The sequence below is a fragment of the Borostomias antarcticus genome (assembly GCF_949987555.1).
Source record: "Borostomias antarcticus genome assembly, chromosome: 24".
Taxonomy (NCBI): domain Eukaryota; kingdom Metazoa; phylum Chordata; class Actinopteri; order Stomiiformes; family Stomiidae; genus Borostomias; species Borostomias antarcticus.
In genome coordinates this window covers 14,333,502-14,358,635 of record NC_140257.1, presented here as the reverse complement: position 1 = coordinate 14,358,635, position 25,134 = coordinate 14,333,502, and the positions used below count along the sequence as shown (strand labels likewise).

Sequence of the window (25,134 nt, the reverse complement as noted above, 5' to 3'; positions counted from 1 at the left end):
GGAGATGAGAGGAGAGGGGAGGAGAGGGGAAGAGAGGAGAGGACAGGAGAAGAGAGGAGAGGGGAGGGGAGGGAGGGAGAAAGAGAGGATAGAAGAAGGAGAGTAGAGGGGAGGAGAGGAGAAAATGAAATCATCTTCCAAGCAAGATCTGGTTGTGTGCTTGCGTTTGTGTGTGTGCGTGCGTGTGTGTGTGTGTGTGTGTGTGTCAGGTACCAGACCATCCAGAGGACCATGGCCACAGACAGAGAGGGTGAGGGAGAGGAGGAGGAGGAGGAAGGTGGAGGAGGGTGTCAGACGAACGAGACAACCGACGTCTCAAACAACGGCAACGGCAGCAGCAGCAGCGAGACAGACTCTCCCCCTGTGGCCAACAACGGTACTGCAGGTGTGACCTCTAGAGGTGGAGTGGTTTTCAGGCTAAGAACATGACACGGTTTTACAGTTCAATTCACGCCTCTACCCAAAGTTACTGTATCCTCTTGACTCTGCCTGGTCCTTCTACTTCCCTCTGTGGCTCTCTGTTGGTTGACGTGTGCGTGTGTGTGTGTGTGTGTGTGTGTGTGTGTGTGTGTGTGTGTGCGTGTGTGTGTGTAGAGGTGAGCAGAGAGAGCGAAACCTCTCCCGTCAACAGTCAGAAGATCACCGCCCTGCTCCAGAGTCCAGCTGTCAAGTTCATCACACACCCAGAGTTCTTCACCGTCCTCCACGCCAACTACGTAAGTAGCGTCACGCACGGTCACACACACACACACACCGAGGTTATAATAGTTTAGCTTTTTTCATTAGTTTTGATTTTTATATCGATTTAACTTTTTGTTTTCAATTTCAGTTTAGTTTTAATTCGTTTTTGAGGCAGATTTGCTAGTTCAGTTTTTTTTTTTTTTTTTTTTTAATGCTTAGTTTTAGTTGAGTTTTTATTAGTTTCAGTATTAGTTTTATTTATTTTTTTCTTCTGTGCTAGCCTTGTGAGACCATCCTGATCTCGTGAGCTCACGTTGTTTCACTCTGTGTGAAACAAACCATCAGGCGCACGTCAGGTTACTCCTGCGCAGGGGCACAGCTAAAGACAAAATGGAGGATAGATTTCATATCCACCCAAAATACTAGGTCTATGTATGAAATGAAAAAGACTAAAACTAAGGACATTTTCTCTATAATTTTAATTTATTTTAGTTAGTTTTGTAAACACACAACACAGTTTTAGTTAGTTATCGTTTCTTTTGTAAAGCCTAGTTTTTATTTTTATTTCAGTTAACTAAAATATTTGTTCACACCTAGTTTTCGTTTTTTTAGTTAGTTTTCGTTAACTATAACAACCTTGACGCACACACACAGAACCACGCGTACACATGTGCTACGCAGCTGTTTCCGTTTCCCAGGGAGCCTACAGGATGTTCACCAACAGCACGTGTCTGAAGCACATGATCCTGAAGGTGCGTCGCGACGCCAGGAACTTCGAGCGCTACCAGCACAACCGTGACCTCGTCGCCTTCCTCAACCGCTTCGGCGACGCCCAGATAGAGCTGCCCAGGGGCTGGGAGATCAAGACGGACCCCCAGGGGAAGGTAGGGGCCGTTACACACACACAAACACACACACACACACATCTAGACCTACATTTGTGGATCTCTAACCTAACATGACCTAGAGTACAGTAGGGTAAGATACAGTAGAGTGTCACTATTCAGGCCCATAGTCATGGAGGGGGGGGTTCGTTTTTTTTCTCCAAAAGTGGACCGTATCGTTTCGATTTGTTGACGGGGGGGGGACAGATTATTTAGATTGTCGGGCGATCTGTTGACGGGGACGGGGGGGCCGACCTTTGGTCTTAAATTCTGGACCTTCGTCGGTCGTGAGGGGGGGTTCGTTCGATCCACCCGACCCCCCCCCCCCCCCCGGCTACGGGCCTGCTGTTCTACCCAGCTTGATCCGCGTCGTTCTTTTTTTGCCACGGTCCGCGTCATCTGTCTGTTCCAGAACTTCTTTGTGGACCACAACAGCCGCGCGACGACCTTCATCGACCCGCGGATCCCCCTGCAGAACGGACGCCTGCCCAACCACCTGACCCACAGGCAGCACCTCCAGAGGCTACGCAGCTACAGCGCCGGGGAGGTAGGCTAACGGCTAACGTGACATATATGTACATACGGCACATACATACATACAATAAACACACACATACACACAGTACATACATACACACATACACACAGTACATACATACACACATACATACATACATACATACATACAATAAACACACACACATACACACACACATACATACAGTATATACATACATACATACACACATACACCAAACACACACACTTACACACATACATACATACAGTACATACATACATACATACATACATACATACATACATACATACATACATACATACATACATACATACATACACACACACATACACACATACACACATACATACATACATACATACATACATACACACATACATACATACATACATGCTGTTTAATATCCGGTATAGTAGCCATGTTAAGTATGTACTTCCTGGTTATGGACCTATGGCTGTTCAGAGCGGTGCCTGTCCCTGGCGTTGTGTGTAAGCAGGCGTCGGAGGTTTCTCGTAGCCGAGGCGTGGCCTTGTTATCCCGTCCGGGGAACAGCCTGGTGGCCGCAATACGCAGTCAGCACCAGCAGGACACCGTGCCTCAAGGTGGGTTCGGACCCGGGTCGGCCCGGGTCGGCGCTGTCCCTCTGAGCTAAAGCCCGGAGAACAGCTTGTGATGATGATGATGATGATGATGATAGATACTTTTATTAACATTTAAACTTTTTAAATTTACAAATTTGTAGCTGCCACGAGGTGCAGAGGACTGGATTCTCTCTATGGTCTCACTGTTGTTAGCTCGCTGAACTAAAGCCCATAGTGTAGTTAACCATTTTATTGTGTCCCTTTAATGAACTCCGATGAAATTGTATTTTTTGGGTTCTATACTATGTGTATGCCGGTCAAACTAAAATTCCTGGTACAAGCAAATGTGTTTGTGATTCTGACGTCTCTCTACCCCCCCCCTTCCCACCCCGCCCCCGACCCCCAGCCTACAACGAGAAGATTGTGGCCTTCCTCCGTCAGACGGGGATCCTGGAAGTCCTGACAGAGCGCCAGCCGGGCCTGTCCAGAAACCACTCCCTCAGGTAGGTCATCCTATCAGAAACCAGGTTATCCTATCAGAAACCACTCCCTCCGGTAGATCATCCTATCAGAAACCACTCCCTCCGGTAGGTCATCCTATCAGAAACCACTCCCTCCGGTAGGTCATCCTATCAGAAACCAGGTCATCCTATCAGAAACCAGGTAATCCTATCAGAAACCACTCCCTCCGGTAGGTCATCCTATCAGAAACCAGGTTATCCTATCAGAAACCACTCCCTCAGGTAGGTCATCCTATCAGAAACCACTCCCTCCGGTAGATCACCCTTTCAGAAACCACTCCCTCCGGTAGGTCATCCTATCAGAAACCACTCCCTCAGGTAGGTCATCCTATCAGAAACCATGTTATCCTATCAGGAACCACTCCCTCAGGTAGGTCATCCTATCAGAAACCACTCCCTCCGGTAGGTCATCCTATCAGAAACCACTCCCTCCGGTAGGTCATCCTATCAGAAACCACTCCCTCCGGTAGATCATCCTATCAGAAACCACTCCCTCCGGTAGGTCATCCTATCAGAAACCACTCCCTCCGGTAGGTCATCCTATCAGAAACCAGGTCATCCTATCAGAAACCAGGTTATCCTATCAGAAACCACTCCCTCCGGTAGATCATCCTATCAGAAACCACTCCCTCCGGTAGGTCATCCTATCAGAAACCACTCCCTCCGGTAGGTCATCCTATCAGAAACCAGGTTATCCTATCAGAAACCACTCCCTCAGGTAGGTCATCCTATCAGAAACCACTCCCTCAGGTAGATCACCCTTTCAGAAACCACTCCCTCCGGTAGGTCATCCTATCAGAAACCACTCCCTCAGGTAGGTCATCCTATCAGAAACCATGTTATCCTATCAGGAACCACTCCCTCAGGTAGGTCATCCTATCAGAAACCACTCCCTCCGGTAGGTCATCCTATCAGAAACCACTCCCTCCGGTAGGTCATCCTATCAGAAACCACTCCCTCCGGTAGGTCATTCAGAAACCACTCCCTCCGGTAGGTCATCCTATCAGAAACGACCCTGACCGGACACCAGGCTAGCGGTAGTTCTAACCGTGTGTGTGTGTGTGTGTGTGTGTGTGTGTGTGTGTGTGTGCGTGCGTGTGTGTGTGTGTGCAGGGAAAAGATCCACTACATTCGGACTGAGGGAACCCAGCGACTAGAGAAGCTGTCATGTGACGCAGACCTGGTCATCTTGCTGAGGTGGGTCCACTCCCGTAAACAAACAAACAAACAAACAAACAAAACAACAAACAAACAAACAAAACAACACGCTCAGCATGTACAGACATACATACAAACACACTCAATTCAAATCAATGCAATTCAATGTGTTTTATTGGCATGAATGTCAGGTGAACAGTATTGCCAAAGCATCAAGAATACAATTTAATAATTACATGAGAAAACAAATGAAGTACACAATTAATTAAGTAAACTAACAGATAGATAGACACTATAGATAAATAGACACACTCCCATCATTCTGTACATACATACATACATACATACACACATACTGTATACATACATACCTGTACATACATACATACATACATACAGACAGACAGACAGACAGAAAGACAGAACATACATACACACACATACTGTATACATACATACATACATACATACATACATACATACATACATACATACATACATACATACATACATACATACATACATACTATATACATGCTGTATACAGACAGACAGACAGACAGACAGACACACACACACACACACACACACACACACACACACACACATACACACATACACACACACACACACACACACACACACACACACACACACACACAGAAGAGGACAGATAACTGAAGGCAGAGCAGAAGGATGATGAGCCCTGTTGTGCCTCAGCCTGTTTGAGGAGGAGATCATGTCGTACGTCCCGCCCTCCTGTCACCCCGGCTTCAGCTTCTCACCGCGCTGCTCGCCCGGCTCCTCGCCACACAACTCGCCAGGTACACCGCGCCCGTGTGTGTGTGTGTGTGCGTGTGTGTGTGTGTGTGCGTGTGTGTGTGTGTGTGTGTGTGTGTATGTGTATGTGTGTATGTGTGTGTGTGTGTGTGTGTGTGTGTGGAAGTGATTCAGCTTCTTCTCATGATGGGATTCAAGCACAGACGGGTGGATCCAGCGTAATCAATGGCCTCTTTATTGCCACGCCCCCTTACGTACGGCGCTCCAGGGAAGCACTGAAGAGCTCTCCGGGGCGGGGCAGTCCTTCCACTCTGTAGCGAGGGCAGGTTACTTTACTACAAATGGTTTCCGATCAGGGAATGTGAGGATGAATGTAGAGAGGAGAATACCGTTACACCTTGGCTAGCACGCGTATGTTGAGTGGGAGTGGGGGGCGTTGGGGTTAAGAGACTCCTGAACACCTTTAATGCCAGGAGAACCGTCTGGGTCCGCCGGAGTTCAGATAAGCATTGATCAGGAACACGGTTAATACAGTTTATAACTATATGGGCCACATGGATCTATTCAGTTTTTTAATAATTCACATGGTGTGTGTGTGAGGGGGGGGAGCATACTTTCATATGTTTGCTTTTTGTGTCCATAATAGTGTCCAAGCATCTGTAAAAGTCAAAGGAATTCTGACGTGAACAGTCGCAAAACAGCAGAGATAAATATGAACTTGTCCATCAATAGACATTTTATTTATCGTTCATAAGTTCATAGACATCCATCATCGGTTTATCCGGATATGTGACCCGCCAGCTCCCTGCTTCTACAGTATCTGTGTGTCAACAGGCACTCAGAGGGCCCGGGCCCCTGCCCCCTACCGAAGGGACTTTGAGGCCAAACTGAGGAACTTCTACAGAAAGCTGGAGGCCAAGGGCTATGGCCAGGGCCCCGGCAAGATCAAGTAAGGACATCGGCAAATCAAATTACATTTCAGAATCAGAAAGTGTTTATTGCCATGCAGTTTTTCAAAGTACTAGGGGTTCGCTTGCGGTCGTGGTGGTCTTTTTCAGTCCCGCAACACACTTCGTAAAGACGAGAACTAAAACGACTGATGTTAGTCTAGAGATCACAAAAAAAAATCTAAATGAGATCACTCACTGAGATCACTTCAAGAAGATGTTTCTTGCCATTTGGTCAATCCTCATACAGTATATGCTAGAGTGCACCCCCTAGTGGCCTCTTGATGTCTGTTCTCGTGTGTTGAACATATGAAGGGGTACAAATTTGTGGTATTTTGGTGCTTTGTGATATTGAATTGGTAATATAATATAATATATAAATGTTTAAAGGTTGTATTTTACTTGCTTTCTTATCGTTATCTTCTTTTATTGTGTTTTATCTTCCATCTTTTTTTTTGTGTTGCTTTTTGTTCATTTTATGTCTATTTTTAAGTGAAGCACTCTGTGCATGTACATTCTCTGTTGTAAAGCACCTTGAGCTGCATTTATTTGTAAAAAAAAAAAAAAAAAAAAAAAAAGTTTATTGTTTTAAAATAAACTATTATAAAAATTACTATAAAAATACTATAATTATAAATTATTATTATTAATATTATTGCTATTGTTATTACTGGTATTATTATTATTATTATTGTTGTTGTTGTTGTTATTATTGGGAGAGAGCTAATTCCACTGCTGTGTCTCAGGCTGATTGTGAGGAGGGACCACCTGTTGGAGGGCACCTTTAACCAGGTGATGGCTTACTCCCGCAAGGAGCTGCAAAGGAACAAGCTCTACATCACCTTCATAGGAGAGGAGGGGTACGGACACACACACACACGCATGCACACACACACACACACATGCACGTACACACACACACACACACACATGCATGCACGTAAACACATGCACACACACACTCACACACATACACACGCCGCCTCCTCTATTACCTCACAATAAGAGTGCGCTACATTTGTCTGGCTTTACTGAGTGTCTCTGATATCTCTCTTTCCCATCCTGTGTATCTCTCGGTGTGGGTCTTCCTCTTCCCTTCCCCTCTCGACCCCAACGCCCTGCAGGCTGGACTACAGCGGCCCCTCCAGAGAGTTCTTCTTCCTGCTCTCCCAGGAGCTGTTCAACCCCTACTACGGCCTGTTCGAGTACTCCGCCAACGACACCTACACCGTCCAGATCAGCCCCATGTCCGCCTTTGTGGAGAACCACCTGGAATGGTGCGATTAGATTTGATTAGATAACGTGTTGTCTACTAGGGTCGAAAATGTTCTTAGCGTTACAATTCTATTCCCCGATCCCAACCAACATACAACCCGGACTGTGTCCAATTGTGCCTGTGTGTGTGTGTGTGTGTGTGTGTGTGTGTGTGTGTGTGTGTGTGTGTGTGTGTGTGTGTGTGCGTGTGTGTGTGTGTTTCAGGTTCCGGTTTAGTGGTCGTATTCTGGGCCTGGCCCTGATCCACCAGTACCTGCTGGATGCGTTCTTCACGCGGCCCTTCTACAAGGCTCTCCTCAGACTGTGAGTGTGTGCTGCTAGTTTAGCATAACCTGCTAGGTTACGTCTGCTAGTTTAGCCTACTGCTGTAGCTAAACCTGCTGGCTTAGCCTGCTAGCATAGCCTGCTAACATAGCCTGCAAGCTTAGCCTGCTAGCATAGCCTGCTAACATAGCCTGCAAGCTTAGCCTGCTAGCATAGCCTGTTAACATGTAGCCTGCAAATGTAGGCTACAAGCATAACCTGCTAACATAGTCTGCAAGCTTAGCCTGCTAGCATGTAGCCTGCAAGCTTAGGCTGCTAGCATAACCTTTTACACTACAGTACACCACCACAATGAATGACATGGAGGACTTGATATTATATTTTTTACAATATGATGACATTTTACTAAGAAACAAATGGCTAATGAGTGATGTCTTCCTCGGGATGCTGATATGGTAGACTTATTGTAAGGCATTGTGTGTGTGTGTGTGTGTGTGTGTGTGTGTGTGTGTGTGTGTGTGTGTGTGTGTGTGTGTGTGTGTGTGTGTGTGTGTGTGTGTGTGCGCGCGTGCGTGTGTGTGTGCGCGCGCAGAGCCACAGACCTGAGTGACCTGGAGTACCTGGACGAGGAGTTTCACCAGAGCCTCCAGTGGATGAAGGACAACGACATCACAGAGGTCCTGGACCTCACCTTCACCGTCAACGAGGAGGTGTTTGGCCAGGTGGGAGACCGCAGAGGTCCTAAACTCACCGTGTTCCACAGGAGCTCTGTCAGGAAGCCGTGATCTCACTGTCTAAACACACAGCCTGCAGTGTCCCGAACCTCGGCCCTCACCGTCATGGGTTCCTACCTGTTACCCTGTGAGGGTAAAAACGAACGAACATTGCGCACAGTAAAAAGTTGTTGACAGTAGTGTATTAACCCTGAAACATGCTGACTTGTCATATTCTAGATCAATCTGAGGTCAGCAGTGCTCACCGCTGGACCAGTAAAATACCAATTGGGTTGGTAGTTTAGAAGAGTAATTTGTGTGTGCGTGCGTGCGTGCGTGTGTGTGTGCGTGTGTGTGCGTGTGTGTGTGCGCGCGCGTGTGTGTGTGTGCAGGTGACAGAGCGTGAGCTGAAGTCAGGAGGGGCCAACGTCACTGTGACAGAGAAGAACAAGAAGGAGTATATCGACCGCATGGTGAAGTGGAGGGTGGAGAGAGGAGTGGTCCAGCAGACCGAGGCCATGGTCAGAGGCTTCTATGAGGTACACACACACACACACACACACACAGTAATGGTCAAATATTGTGTAATGTTCCTTGTAAGACAATACAAACAGTCCAAACAGCAAACGAGTGTGTAGGGACAGAACACTACTGCCAACAAGCAACAAGACAATACAATACACACACAGACAGCACATACAAGGTATTATAAAAATAATATAACAAGACAAAGATTCAACTTCAAGTTAAAATTTGATCAAGGCAAGATCTAATAAGGCTCCAGGGACCATAGTGACCATCTGGTCTCTCATGGTCGTGGAGGGAGAGGGCAGCCTGCTCCAGGAAGTATTTGCACCAATTCTCTATGTTGAAGCAGTTACGTTGCTTCCAGTTCATTAAGATGATATGTTTGGCTGCTAGGAATGCCAGTGCTATGATTCTGGGTCCAGTGGGCATATTTACACCTAGTATGTATTCCTTTAATGCGTTTGTGTTTGGGTTGCATGGGTACTTGGCAAACAACGTCATTGCCCCGCGACTAGCGCCAAAGTTTTAGATGGTTGAGCGATCGCCTACCTGGAAGAAGGACTGCTATTCTGGAGCTTCCATGTTTTTCTTTCTTTTTATCAACACAAGAGTGACACTTTGGAGTGTGGACTGTTCTTACATGTATGTGTAGAATAGAAGCCGTGAGACCAGGCTCTTGTGGTCGGGGGTTAGCATTATGCATTATGTTAAAGCTCAAAGAGATAACTTTTTTATAGTTCAATATTCACCTTAATTTGCTATTGGTTAATGAATTAGCCTTAGCAAGACCCCAAAAATCGTTTCTGTGACATCAGATTGCATGAGACCCTGTGAATGTATTATTTTAGTATTTTGTTGTACTGGCTAGTACACTGGCGGGAAATCTCGTGGTGGAAGTGATGCATTTTGCGTGTCAATATCAGGAAGACAACAAACACTTCGCCCCAAAAATGTATCTACATGCACATAAAAGAAAGAAGACCGGTATTTACCTGCATTGAAGCCATCCTTCCAGAAACTCAATTGAAGTAACTACAATCTTCCAATCCAGTCTGCTCCACGCACGTTTGTTATCATATTTTTTCCCCATCATTACAGTGAGTGAGTGGGGAATTGTGGGAAGTGTGGTTCTTAAAATGCAGTGCCGATTTTATCACAACCAGAGGGGCCGCCAAAGTGCCGAGATATCTCATGTAGCTTTAAAACTGAGCACCATTACGGACACGCACAAAAGTGTTACAACACACACACTAGTTTGTCCCAAATGTCCTGTGCCCGTCTCCAGGTGGTGGACTCCAGGCTGGTGTCAGTGTTTGATGCCAGGGAGCTGGAGCTGGTCATCGCTGGCACAGCCGAGATCGACCTGATAGACTGGAGGAACAACACGGAGTACAGAGGAGGTGTTTATATTTTGATTATTTATATTTTGATTTCTTACGTAGCCTTTACAGTCTGTATATCGAGGCTAGTCAATGGAGTGATCCTGATTGCTTATCCTTTTTTGCACAAGCATTTTGTACGTGCTCTTTGAACTCTCCTGTCTTTGCATTGTCCTGTCTCGTCCCTGCACCCTGTCCAATGTTGTCTCCCTGTTATGCACCACGACCGAAAGAAAATTCCTAGAATGTTGAAAAACGTCATGGCAATAAAACAAATTCGGATTCGGATCTGAATCTGAATCTGTAACTTCACCAAACTGTTCTAAGATCCTGTCACCGACACTATTGGTTCACCCCACTTGTCTATCACACTACCCCGTCTCTGACCCGCCCCTCCCTCCCTCCAACCACCTAGGTTACCATGACAGCCACATCGTCATCCGCTGGTTCTGGGGCGCCGTGGATCGCTTCAACAATGAGCAGAGGCTCCGCCTCCTGCAGTTTGTCACCGGGACGTCGAGCGTCCCCTACGAGGGCTTCACCGGCCTGAGAGGCAGCAACGGCCTCCGCAGGTTCTGCATCGAGAAGTGGGGGAAGGTCACAGCCCTCCCCAGGTAACACCCCCGTCCTACTCTAACGGTCACAGCCCTCCCCAGGTAACGCCCCCGTCCTACTCTAACGGTCACCGCCCTCCCCAGGTAACACCCCCGTCCTACTCTAACGGTCACAGCCCTCCCCAGGTAACGCCCCCGTCCTACTCTAACGGTCACCGCCCTCCCCAGGTAACGCCCCCGTCCTACTCTAACAGGGGTAACCGAGTGACTGAGTGTCCTCGTGAGTCCCAGGTAGTGGTAGCAAGCGGTTGGTTAAACTCTAATTAAAGGGGTTTAATAGGTCATCAAAAAGACCTGAGTGAAGTAACTGACACATAACTGAACACCTTTATTGTTATGGTATATTCACAAGAAAGAAAAACTAAACGTGAAATGTTTTTTTTGTGTGTGTGTGTGTTTATGTTGTCTGTCCCAAAGGGCTCACACATGTTTCAACCGGCTGGATCTCCCGCCTTACCCCTCCTACACCATGCTGTACGAGAAGCTGCTGATCGCCGTGGAGGAGACCAGCACCTTCGGCCTGGAGTGACCAAGTGGGGGGAGAGGAGCAGGCGCGCAGATTGGCTGGGGCAAGGGGGGGCACTGCCCCCCCTGGTGGCCAGATGCGCAAACTGTCTGCAACGCGTCCAAAACATTTATTCTAGAGACTGGGTTGCGACCGGATCAGAGAAATGCACTGAACGGCTCCTGCTTGCGTGAGAATTGATTGTGCTGATTCCTCATCCAGTTATGAGTGGATGGAAAACTTTCAACTGAATGTTCATATTGTTCTGATAATTTCGGCTATAGCAACATAAGAGTGGCAGCTTTGACAGCCCAAACATGAGCTAATCCCATAGCTCTAGGCCTACCATTGCTAGCCATGAACGAACTGTTGGATACATATCTGTGCAACGTATCCATTGTCCAGTTGTCAAATTGATTATGCACGCACAATTATTGTTTTGGTGATTATTCTTTGATATAAATGCAGATAGGCTACATGTGAAGAGGCAATTGCTGGATTCTAATAGGCCTACGCTGTTTATAATGACACACCCCGACATTAAAGCATGAAAGGCGTAGCATACATTCCGTTTTAGTTTTTGGAAGAATTTATTGGAAAATATTGTTTGAAGTAGGCCTAGGCTATATTGAAACGAATTCCAAATTTTTGTGCTAATGGACGGCGCAGCGGAGGCTCAGTTGAACGAAACGTGGATATTGGAAATAATAAGCACTATGTTTTTAAATGTTGTGGGTCAATCATGCAGCTGTAACAGAATATGCGCATTCCAATGTCCGTGCAGGGCTCGTATTTATACCACTATAATCCCTATTTGATGGGGGGGGGGGGGGGGGGGGGGGTTGGGACTGACTGCCCCCCCTGATCAAAAAGTCAAACTGCGCGTATGGAGAGGAGAGGTCACTAAGGAAGAGCCTATAGGTTTGTTACTGCAGGATCGGATACCACAGAACATTCACAGAACTCGCGTTCACTCTCTTAATCAACCTGGAGATTAAATGTATGTGTACAGTCTCTAAGCCAATGGATGTAAATGTACACTTGGACAGTAGGAGACAACCGCATGCTTTACTGGTCACCTCCTACACTACAGTAGGCATGTACCTTATTTTGATTGGAGGTTGCATTAACGAACCAAGCTCTTGTTATGGCTATAGCCTATCAGCACTCAGGACCTAGACTGTCACTTCGTCACCGACCAATAGGCTTGTCTCTCTTGTCTACGCTGACCCCTCCCACAATGAACATTCTTCTTAGCTATGTACTCATTATCACAAAGTAATAACACTAATCATTATCACCTCAACAAAGTTATCACCTGGAGAAACGCTTTATAACATCAACTAGCATCAGAATGCCTCAAATACAGCCCCGCTGTAAGCCTCCACTGAAGGTAGATGTGACATCTTCACAGGATATGACATCAACACAGGATGTGAGATCACCGGAACCGTGTCCACCTGCTCACCTTCACTGGAGTTCAAAATGTCTGCTCGGTGCGTTACTGATGGGTGCATCACTGATAATAACCAAAGCCTGATATCATTCACTGAAGACTCATTCGTAACACCGTGGTTTAGTCGCCGTCTATCGAGTTTGAAACTGAATGGTTCAACTGAAAAGTACTGTACATTTTACAAAAACACTATCTTAACCGTGATATTAATGGTTTATATCTGCCCCCCCCCCATACCCACACACACACGCACTGAATTTTCACTGTGTGTAGTTGCTACTGTGTGTGTGTGTGTTGGTCTGTCTGTTCATTCATTTACAGGTTTCACTCTCGTTGGCCTTCTGGTTTTCTCATGTGCCGCGCGTTCTATTGTTCAACACTGCAGTTACAAATGAATGTTTCGTTGTAAAATGATTGTTGGACATTTTGTCTTCACGAGTTTGTGAACAACACCCAAGAAAAGGGAGACTTTTCTTGAAAATATGTCGGTGCATACTTCCGTTTCAAGCATGGAAACATATCAGAAATGTATATCATCAAATGCAGTTCGACGGTTCTATTCATTTCATGCCTATTGTTGCACTTCTAGCCTGTAGACACAGTTGTAAGTACGCTCGTATCTAACCACTATTCCATCAAGATTCTATTTTAAGATATTTGAAAATGTAACACTCTATTTATTATGGTAATAAATGTAGGGCCATCTATTAGAGATATTATGCTATATAGCTATTGAGTGACTTGTTAATGCGGATATGGTGTTATAGCAGATAGCCTGTTCAGTACTGGTTGTGGCTCAGTGCCTAGACTGTATTTCTATCTGTGTCCACTGTGTCTGTGAAAACGGTCCTTTCAAGTGTTATCACTTGTCCTGGGTCACTTTTACATATTTTCTGATGATGACCAAACACCAGTGAGAAAACGAATGCCTTTAACATAAAAAAAACATTAAAAACAGATCAACACCACACCTGACATCCCTACAGAATCATAAACTTACACTGAATCCATGCAGGCCAACTGTCATACCCAGTGTACATGTGCATTACCAGTTATTATTTGATATCAATAAACAGACACCACTCACTATTCATATTTAGTTATACATTAGTAGTAGTATGCCGTTCAAGATGAGACAAAGTTCTACTGTAAAATAGAATTTATATCCAAGACTTTTTATTCAACCATTTCTATTGTACACATTAGGATACTGTTTTTTCCAGATATGCAGTTAATGACTGAAAATCGATGATTCATTTTTTTCTTTGTTTCTACTGTGCGTTTGTACAGTGTGTTTATCTGAATGTTCTAAGTTACAGGTTACATGGGTCTCATCATGCTATGCAGATTTTGTGGGGGAACAATCAATGCAATTTCAAATATCAGTCAATTTTGCCTACTTTTGAAATTTACATTTAATTTAATCTCCCCCTAAAAATAAGATGCTTTGCACATTGTGGACTTAATCGTCTTTCTATTGCAGTGTCAGCGACATCTCACAAATGCCGTCTTGTGTCACTGTCCCCGTGTCACAGTGTACATTGTGGTCTCGGAGAATATGGCCAGTTCTAACTTTATCTTTCGTTGTCTGACTGACAGATGAGCAGTATTTCTCAGGCTGCGCTTTCTATTCAAGGATAGTACTGTTAAAGAATGTCAATAAACAATCACTTCGTAATCCACCTTTCTTTCATCCTTTACCGGCTGTTGAGGTTGTTTGTTGTCTTTTTGATGTTTGTTCACAATGCTCACATGACTCATAGGAGCTCATGTTTATTCATTTTTGTCCATGATAGTCCAAAATGAAAACCTTGTTTTGTCCAGGAGCTTAACTTCTTTACTTCAAGTATGGAAGTGTTGATTCGATGTATCAGAGGAGTGTGGATGTCCTCTGACTCTCCACCACTCTCGCCGTTCTCTTGAAGTGTGATCACTGTCAATGGGAGTCTGCGCGCACACACACACACACACACACACACCAGACTGACTTGTATAAGCCCAGTCAGTCGAGAGGCAGCTTCCTCTAGTCAAGCAGATGGACTGATGTGTTAAAGTGTTGAAGACTCCAGAACAGTGTCCGTCTCGTTGTTTGCAGCCTGTGCCTCGGGGCTAGCTGTAGGTGTCCAGTCTGTCTGTGAGTTCATGCAGGTCAGGTTGGAGAGCTGGTGCAGGAGGGGTCAGGAGGTCGATCGTCTGGCCCTCTCTGACATGCAGCATGGCCAGGTTCAGAGTCCAGCTGCAGGGAGACACACAGGAGGAGGAGAAACTCAAGTAGGGTCAACAGCAAAGTCTGTATGACCTCAAGTAGGGTCGACAGCAAAGTCTATGACCTCAAGTAAGGTCAACAGCAAAGTCTGTATGACCTCAAGTAGGGTCAACAGCAAAGTCTGTATGACCTCAAGTAGGGTCAACAGCACAGTCTGCATGACCTCAAGTAGGGTCAACAGCAAAGTCTGTATAACCTCAAGTAGGGTCCACAGCAAAGTCTGCATGACCTCAAGTAGGGTCAACAGCACAGTCTTCATGACCTCAAGTAGGGTCAACAGCAAAGTCTGCATGACCTCAAGTAGGGTCAACAGCAAAGTCTGCATGACCTCAGATAGCGTCAACAACACAGTCTGTATGACCTCAGATAGGGTCAACAACACATTCTGCATGACCTCAGATAGGGTCAACAACACATTCTGCATGACCTCAGGACCTTGATGCCTTTTAGGCTACGTGATACTGAAAACAAATGGTCCACAATCAGGTCGGTTAAGTCTGGGGAAGCTGAATTGCCGCAAAGGCTGTGCTGTCCAGAGGGGCACATCAGTGCAAGACAGCAGCCCAAAGCTCATACAGTCTGTCACGAAGACCTGATATCCCACCTGTTTGTGGCTGTGTCTTTGACTGAAGAGGTGTAGAGGTAGCCCCCTGTTTTAGAACCCATCACTGGGATCTTGATCTGAAACATATAGAACACCTGTACCATTTAACAGTAGAAGAAGAAACGAAGGAGGAGTAATTGCAGTAGTAGTACAGTGTGGTAGCCTAGTTATGCTGAGTAATGGTAAATGGTTAAAGGACTGCACCGTACTGACCCGCATATAAGACCACCCTGATTATAAGATGATCCCCCTATAAGATTCACACACTTTTAGAAGACCAAATCTTGTTTTCATAAAGAAATGTGTTTTATTGGAAATAATGATAATAAAACACATTGAATAAGGTAGACTGTTATTCTATTTAATGAAAATAAACTATAATCTATTTGGTATTTCTAATACCAATGCTGATAGGCTATCCAGCTCACTGTGAAAAAGCAACCATGTAGCCTGTCTGATGCAGTGACAAAACTAGGACAGTTGACTCTAGTGTTAAGATTTTGTTTAAAAAAATACCACTTCAAGAACTGAAATGGTCAAAATAACAGGCGGAATACACTATTGCAATGACAAACTCATGATTACCAGACTCGGATTGTTTTTCACTGCCATAGATTTCACATTTGAAAATGCATGGGAGTGAACGAGCATATGGCCGACTAGTGCTCTAACATTAGTTGTGAGCAACGTTGGCTGGCTTCAGTCAGGAGGGGAACAGGCTATCTGGCGCCACCTATTGTCCCTATATAATAACAGTGTAGACCTCAAATATAAGACGACCCCATTTTTTCAGACGTTTTTCCAGGGAAAAAGCCTCTCATTCACCCATTCACACACACATACACACACCAGTGGCAGCAGCTGCCATGCAAGTTGCTAGCCTGCTCAATGGAAGCAATTTGCTATTCAGTGTCTTAACCAAGGACACTTCGACATGTCGTCAGGAGGAGCCGGGATTCGAACCGCCGACCCTACGATCGACGACCCGCTCTACCTCCTGAGCTAGAGCTGCCCCTGAGGCTACAGTCGTAATACTGATAGTGATGATAATTGTAGCAGTAGTAGTAAGCTAATCATGGTGGGAAGTGGTAGTAATAATACAGTAATAGTGGAGGTAATAGTCTAGAAAAGAAAAAGAATGCGCTCAACTCAACTTGGCTTCTACTGAAAACAACTGGGTGCTAATTTCTAAATGCTATATGAATGAAGATTGAGAACAGCACTCCCAAGTAGATATTTTTAATGCCATGAAAAACACTTTTCATGGCATTAAAAATATCAACTTGGAGTGCTGTTCTCAATCTTCATTCAATAGTAATAGTCTAGCCATGGTGGGTAGTAGTAGTAGTAGTAGTAGTAGTCCTTGCGCAAGACACTGAACCCCAAAATTGCTCCCAATGAGCAAGGCTGGCACCTTGCATGGCAGCTGCTGCCATTGGCATGTGGATGTGTGTGTGAATGGCTGAATGAGAGGCCATTGTAAAAATCAATTTACTATTTGACCATTAGCAGAAGTAGTATCTGACCTGAGCCTTGTGATGGTCCACACGGTTGTGTCTGTCTGTCAGATGGATGTTGCAGACCGTGAGGGGCGGAGCTCCGAGGCTCTCCATGGCAACAGGACTAGCCTCCAGCTTCTCCATGGCCAACCGGTGGAATTCAGACCTTTTGAAATTCTCTGACAGACAAAGCAAGCGATCACAGACAGAAAGTAGCTTCGGCAAAGGTTTACAGTTAGAGCCCTTTATCAGGGTGTAATGAGGCCAAAGTGAGTGATACGAGGTTCTTTATTTTTCTGACATGAGTGTCACTAGTATTCTCAGCACAAGACCATGTACACCTCAGTTGGTCAAGGGGATGGTCAGTGTCTGGGGAAGATCAAGTGTACAGCTATAATCAAATCAAACTTTATTTATATAGCGCATTTCATACAGAGGCAACACAATGCGCTTTACAGAGAGCAATGGGAGGGTGGGCATAGGTCCCACCCCTACATATTTCAGAGCTATAAGGAGCCTGTTGACCCCTGATGTATAAGGTCATAGTTGGAGAACTCTAGCCATTGGACTGAAACCATGTATAGACAGGCTACCGACTATAAAGGTGGGTAAAACACTGAATGACACGTTGTCTGAGCAGGGAACACTGACTGCTATAGCGTTTCATTGTGACTGACACAGATATCTGTATGCTGTTTTACTAAAATACATGTTGAATCCGATCTACAATTCAGTTCCGGCAAACTACTTTCCTCTTTGGCCATTGATTCTTCAATACAAGACATCAATCATCTTATATCAGTGAGAATGTCTAATCAGTACGATAACACTTGTGAGGTACAACACGGAACACTTGAAAAAAGTGAAATCTGTAATCTTTGGCTCTTTCCAATGCAATGACACAAACACATAAGAAAACAGAGAGCACTCAAAGCAAGACAATCTTTCTATCCATCCCACAGTGCATCATTGTACAGTAGGTAAATGGACTTTGCCATGTCTCTCCTATGATGTTATTAGCCTCTCTTACTCTGAAAATTTAATTTAATGTTATTTATTGCTCTATAAATGTTCTTAGCCGGTAGACAAACCTACTCCTGGAGCTTGCTCGATCGCCTCGTTGAGAGGGGTCAGGGAAGAATTTTTACAGCTCACTTATCTGGCCCCCGGGTGATTACTGTTTTTTTGCTTCCCTCTGGAATATGTAGGGGTGGGATGTCTGCCCACCTCCCTTGTTCTCTGTAAAGCGCATTGTGTTGCCTCTGGGTATGAAATGCGCTATACAAATAAAGCTTTGATTGATTGATTGATTGATTGATTGATTGATTGATTGATTGATTGATTGTTATCCAAAGCGCTTTACAATGAGCCACATGCCGCCCCGTTCCCTGGTACTCACTCTGCATGAGGTAGTACATGGTGCCCACGCCGGCGCCCGTCAACACCGTGGTGAAGATGGCGAGCTGCTGGAGCTTACCGGTGGACACACGCATGACTTCTGCAGGCCGGGACGCTTGAGGTCAGTGGTTCACGCTAGTGTAAAGGTTAAGGTAGGTTGGGTTTAGGTCATGGTGAAGAGAACAGGTTAGTAGTGGTTCATTTAAGGGTTAGGTTTAACGAGAGGTTCAGGATAGGGGCTGTTTTGAGCATCCCAACTACAACCAAGTTTGGAGCACTGTCTGCTAACAAAAGCTGCCTCAGACCCTACATGTAAATCGCTGTGGCCTGGAAATGTAGACTTATTATAAAGATTTGGTCTAGAGCCATAATTAAGAGCATTCTTTGAGGGTAATTTGAACACACTGCTTCTGCTTGTGAAGGTTATGGCAATATGACTGTTGAGCTCATGCTTTACATTGTCAATTGTTACAGAAATGCATTGGAATTTTAAATGTACTGTCCTTCGAAGCAAAACTAAATGAACGAATAAACGAACGAACGTATGAATGAGATACTTACCCGAAAGAAGAGCTCACCGTCACTGATATCCTATGACTGTATCCCATGGAGGATAATATAAACTGGAGACGGCATTGAAAATGGCTGCCTATTCATTTCAATGCAAGTTGCTCACCGGCGCATGAAGCCATTTGACGTAGTGGCCAAAGCTCGGTATTGCAAGTCACGTGACGGCATGCGGCCCTTAATAAGACCCTTATTTCCCATGGTTTGTGGATTATGATAGATAGGGCTAGAAAAGGAAAACAAATGCCATGTATATGCCATGCCTGAAAATCGAATTAATATTGTGATTCTTCCCCATCATAGCTCATTGTACATTAATATAATCATTCTCCTTGCTTTTGCTAATACTCATCTCTTTTATCAAACTTTATGCTAGGAAAGAAATCTGGCTGTGATTCGTCGCTAGTGCTCATCCATGCTGTTGTCATCTCCCGCCTGGACTCCTGCAACTCCCTACTTGCTGCCATCCTGCAGCGTTGGCCATCAGACTCCTGGAGAAAGCTGCTGCTGACCTGGTGTTCAACAGCCCCATGCTCTTCCACACAACTTCCCTACTCCGTTCTCAGCACTGGCTCCCTGCGCTGTCCCATCCAGTTTAGGACTGTGGTGCAAGCCTACAGGGCAAATGAACAGCTCCCTCCTACCTCCAGGCTGTGGTCAAGCTCTGCTGCCTTGAGGTGATTGGTTCCCCAGTTGCTCCAAGCCCCCCTACAGCAGATTGGCGTGGCCATGGCTTTTTTCTGTCCTGGCCTCACAGCCTCATGTTCATGAAGATTGTAGATAGAAATAAATTTGGTCTGAAAAAAAAAACGCCCTTACGTTTTTTTTCAGGTGGAGATAATTAGATTTGTCACTGCTCGGCCTAGGACTGGACTAGACACACCTGGGTGGCAGATCTCTGATCAGAATGGCTTGTACTACATACCTGTGAATGTTCATGAAGATTGTAGATAGAAATAAATTTGGTCTGAAAAAAAAAAACGCCATACATACCCCTTACGTTTTTTTTCAGGTGGAGATAATTAGATTTGTCACTGCTCGGCCTAGGAATGGACTAGACACCCCTGGGTGGCAGATCTCTGATCAGAATAGCTTGTACTACATGCCTGTGAATGTTCATGAAGATTGTAGATAGAAATAAATTTGGTCTGGAAAAAAAAACGCCATACATACCCCTTATGTTTTTTTTCAGGTGGAAATAATTTAATTTGTCACTGCTCGGCCTAGGAATGGACTAGACACACCTGGGTGGCAGATCTCTGATCAGAATGGCTTGTACTACATGCCTGTGAATGTTCATGAAGATTGTATATAGAAATAAATTTGGTCTGAAAAAAAAAACGCCATACATACCCCTTACGTTTTTTTTCAGGTGGAGATAATTAGATTTGTCACTGCTCGGCCTAGGAATGGACTAGACACCCCTGGGTGGCAGATCTCTGATCAGAATTGCTTGTACTACATGCCTGTGAATGTTCATGAAGATTGTAGATAGAAATAATTTGGTCTGAAAAAAAAAACGCCATACATACCTTACGTTTTTTTTCAGGTGGAGATAATTAGATTTGTCACTGCTCGGCCTAGGAATGGACTAGACACCCCTGGGTGGCAGATCTCTGATCAGAATAGCTTGTACTACATGCCTGTGAATGTTCATGAAGATTGTAGATAGAAATAATTTGGTCTGGAAAAAAAAACGCCATACATACCCCTTACGTTTTTTTTCAGGTGGAGATAATTAGATTTGTCACTGCTCGGCCTAGGAATGGACTAGACACCCCTGGGTGGCAGATCTCTGATCAGAATGGCTTGTACTACATACCTGTGAATGTTCATGAAGATTGTAGATAGAAATAAATTTGGTCTGAAAAAAAAAACGCCATACATACCCCTTACGTTTTTTTTCAGGGGGAAATAATTTAATTTGTCACTGCTCGGCCTAGGACTGGACTAGACACACCTGGGTGGCAGATCTCTGATCAGAATGGCTTGTACTACATACCTGTGAATGTTCATGAAGATTGTAGATAGAAATAAATTTGGTCTGAAAAAAAAAACGGCATACATACCCCTTACGTTTTTTTTCAGGTGGAGATAATTAGATTTGTCACTGCTCGGACTAGGAGTGGACTAGACACCCCTGGGTGGCAGATCTCTGATCAGAATTGCTTGTACTACATGCCTGTGAATGTTCATGAAGATTGTAGATAGAAATAATTTGGTTAAAAAAAAAAACGCCATACATACCCCTTACGTTTTTTTTCAGGTGGAGATAATTAGATTTGTCACTGCTCGGCCTAGGACTGGACTAGACACACCTGGGTGGCAGATCTCTGATCAGAATGGCTTGTACTACATACCTGTGAATGTTCATGAAGATTGCAGATAGAAATAAATTTGGTCTGGAAAAAAAAACGCCATACATACCCCTTATGTTTTTTTTCAGGTGGAAATAATTTAATTTGTCACTGCTCGGCCTAGGAATGGACTAGACACCCCTGGGTGGCAGATCTCTGATCAGAATGGCTTGTACTACATACCTGTGAATGTTCATGAAGATTGTAGATAGAAATAAATTTGGTCTGAAAAAAAAAACGCCATACATACCCCTTACGTTTTTTTTCAGGGGGAAATAATTTAATTTGTCACTGCTCGGCCTAGGAGTGGACTAGACACCCCTGGGTGGCAGATCTCTGATCAGAATAGCTTGTACTACATGCCTGTGAATGTTCATGAAGATTGTAGATAGAAATAATTTGGTCTGGAAAAAAAAACGGCATACATACCCCTTATGTTTTTTTTCAGGTGGAAATAATTTAATTTGTCACTGCTCGGCCTAGGACTGGACTATACACACCTTGGTGGACGATCTCTGATCAGAATGGCTTGTACTACATACCTGTGAATGTTCATGAAGATTGTAGATAGAAATAAATTTGGTCTGAAAAAAAAAACGCCATACATACCCCTTATGTTTTTTTTCAGGTGGAAATAATTTAATTTGTCACTGCTCGGCCTAGGACTGGACTAGACACACCTGGGTGGCAGATCTCTGATCAGAATGGCTTGTACTACATACCTGTGAATGTTCATGAAGATTGTAGATAGAAATAAATTTTGTCTGAAAAAAAAAACGCCATACATACCCCTTATGTTTTTTTTCAGGTGGAGATAATTAGATTTGTCACTGCTCGGCCTAGGAATGGACTAGACACCCCTGGGTGGCAGATCTCTGATCAGAATAGCTTGTACTACATGCCTGTGAATGTTCATGAAGATTGTAGATAGAAATAATTTGGTCTGGAAAAAAAAACGCCATACATACCCCTTATGTTTTTTTTCAGGTGGAAATAATTTAATTTGTCACTGCTCGGCCTAGGACTGGACTAGACACACCTTGGTGGCAGATCTCTGATCAGAATGGCTTGTACTACATACCTGTGAATGTTCATGAAGATTGTAGATAGAAATAAATTTGGTCTGAAAAAAAAAACGGCATACATACCCCTTACGTTTTTTTTCAGGGGGAAATAATTTAATTTGTCACTGCTCGGCCTAGGACTGGACTAGACACACCTGGGTGGCAGATCTCTGATCAGAATGGCTTGTACTACATACCTGTGAATGTTCATGAAGATTGTAGATAGAAATAAATTTGGTCTGAAAAAAAAAACGCCATACATACCCCTTACGTTTTTTTTCAGGTGGAGATAATTAGATTTGTCACTGCTCGGCCTACGAATGGACTAGACACCCCTGGGTGGCAGATCTCTGATCAGAATAGCTTGTACTACATGCCTGTGAATGTTCATGAAGATTGTAGATAGAAATAATTTGGTCTGGGAAAAAAAACGGCATACATACCCCTTATGTTTTTTTTCAGGTGGAAATAATTTAATTTGTCACTGCTCGGCCTAGGAATGGACTAGACACCCCTGGGTGGCAGATCTCTGATCAGAATAGCTTGTACTACATGCCTGTGAATGTTCATGAAGATTGTATATAGAAATAATTTGGTCTGGAAAAAAAAACGCCATACATACCCCTTACGTTTTTTTTCATGTGGAAATAATTTAATTTGTCACTGCTCGGCCTAGGACTGGACTAGACACACCTTGGTGGCAGATCTCTGATCAGAATGGCTTGTACTACATACCTGTGAATGTTCATGAAGATTGTAGATAGAAATAAATTTTGTCTGAAAAAAAAAACGGCATACATACCCCTTACGTTTTTTTTCAGGTGGAGATAATTAGATTTGTCACTGCTCGGCCTAGGAATGGACTAGACACCCCTGGGTGGCAGATCTCTGATCAGAATGGCTTGTACTACATACCTGTGAATGTTCATGAAGATTGTAGATAGAAATAAATTTGGTCTGAAAAAAAAAACGCCATACATACCCCTTACGTTTTTTTTCAGGTGGAGATAATTAGATTTGTCACTGCTCGTCCTACGAATGGACTAGACACCCCTGGGTGGCAGATCTCTGATCAGAATAGCTTGTACTACATGCCTGTGAATGTTCATGAAGATTGTAGATAGAAATAATTTGGTCTGGAAAAAAAAACGGCATACATACCCCTTATGTTTTTTTTCAGGTGGAAATAATTTAATTTGTCACTGCTCGGCCTAGGACTGGACTAGACACACCTGGGTGGCAGATCTCTGATCAGAATGTCTTGTACTACATACCTGTGAATGTTCATGAAGATTGTAGATAGAAATAAATTTGGTCTGGAAAAAAAAACGCCATACATACCCCTTACGTTTTTTTTCAGGTGGAGATAATTAGATTTGTCACTGCTCGGCCTAGGAATGGACTAGACACCCCTGGGTGGCAGATCTCTGATCAGAATTGCTTGTACTACATGCCTGTGAATGTTCATGAAGATTGTAGATAGAAATAAATTTGGTCTGGAAAAAAAAACACCATACATACCCCTTACGTTTTTTTTTCAGGTGGAGATAATTAGATTTGTCACTGCTCGGCCTAGGAATGGACTAGACACCCCTGGGTGGCAGATCTCTGATCAGAATTGCTTGTACTACATGCCTGTGAATGTTCATGAAGATTGTAGATAGAAATAAATTTGGTCTGAAAAAAAAAACGCCATACATACCCCTTACGTTTTTTTTCAGGGGGAAATAATTTAATTTGTCACTGCTCGGCCTAGGACTGGACTAGACACACCTGGGTGGCAGATCTCTGATCAGAATGGCTTGTACTACATACCTGTGAATGTTCATGAAGATTGTAGATAGAAATAAATTTGGTCTGAAAAAAAAAACGCCATACATACCCCTTACGTTTTTTTTCAGGTGGAGATAATTAGATTTGTCACTGCTCGGCCTACGAATGGACTAGAAACCCCTGGGTGGCAGATCTCTGATCAGAATAGCTTGTACTACATGCCTGTGAATGTTCATGAAGATTGTAGATAGAAATAATTTGGTCTGGAAAAAAAAACGGCATACATACCCCTTATGTTTTTTTTCAGGTGGAAATAATTTAATTTGTCACTGCTCGGCCTAGGACTGGACTATACACACCTTGGTGGCAGATCTCTGATCAGAATGGCTTGTACTACATACCTGTGAATGTTCATGAAGATTGTAGATAGAAATAAATTTGGTCTGAAAAAAAAAACGCCATACATACCCCTTATGTTTTTTTTCAGGTGGAAATAATTTAATTTGTCACTGCTCGGCCTAGGACTGGACTAGACACACCTGGGTGGCAGATCTCTGATCAGAATGGCTTGTACTACATACCTGTGAATGTTCATGAAGATTGTAGATAGAAATAAATTTGGTCTGAAAAAAAAAACGCCATACATACCCCTTATGTTTTTTTTCAGGTGGAGATAATTAGATTTGTCACTGCTCGGCCTAGGAATGGACTAGACACCCCTGGGTGGCAGATCTCTGACCAGAATTGCTTGTACTACATACCTGTGAATGTTCATGAAG

General features: G+C 44.1%; 2 protein-coding genes across 2 annotated transcripts in view; one reads left to right on the top strand and one right to left on the bottom strand.

The window, feature by feature from the left end:
* hecw1b (HECT, C2 and WW domain containing E3 ubiquitin protein ligase 1b) overlaps window positions 1-11,395 on the top strand; it is a gene marked incomplete at both ends in the record, with an annotated part of 26,367 nt that extends 14,972 nt beyond the window's left edge. Inside the window, 17 exon segments of the mRNA XM_084458299.1 lie at window positions 210-250; window positions 595-716; window positions 1,380-1,565; window positions 1,978-2,112; window positions 2,603-2,708; window positions 3,094-3,190; window positions 4,322-4,405; window positions 5,087-5,190; window positions 5,981-6,095; window positions 6,840-6,953; window positions 7,218-7,370; window positions 7,573-7,671; window positions 8,225-8,354; window positions 8,738-8,884; window positions 10,159-10,273; window positions 10,668-10,866; window positions 11,284-11,395. Of these exon segments, the coding sequence (XP_084314425.1) occupies window positions 210-250; window positions 595-716; window positions 1,380-1,565; window positions 1,978-2,112; window positions 2,603-2,708; window positions 3,094-3,190; window positions 4,322-4,405; window positions 5,087-5,190; window positions 5,981-6,095; window positions 6,840-6,953; window positions 7,218-7,370; window positions 7,573-7,671; window positions 8,225-8,354; window positions 8,738-8,884; window positions 10,159-10,273; window positions 10,668-10,866; window positions 11,284-11,395 (2,059 nt within the window).
* A 3,541-nt stretch (window positions 11,396-14,936) lies between these two features.
* Window positions 14,937-19,236, bottom strand: coa1 (cytochrome C oxidase assembly factor 1; the record flags this gene model as incomplete). The annotated part of the gene is made up of 5 exons (XM_084458298.1): window positions 19,156-19,236; window positions 18,596-18,729; window positions 17,224-17,375; window positions 15,698-15,774; window positions 14,937-15,063 (listed from the first exon to the last, which is right to left on the bottom strand). Exons 2-5 carry the CDS (start codon window positions 18,687-18,689, stop codon window positions 14,937-14,939), a joined length of 450 nt encoding a protein of 149 aa, XP_084314424.1. The 5' UTR covers window positions 18,690-18,729; window positions 19,156-19,236.
* Window positions 19,237-25,134: the final 5,898 nt, after the last annotated feature.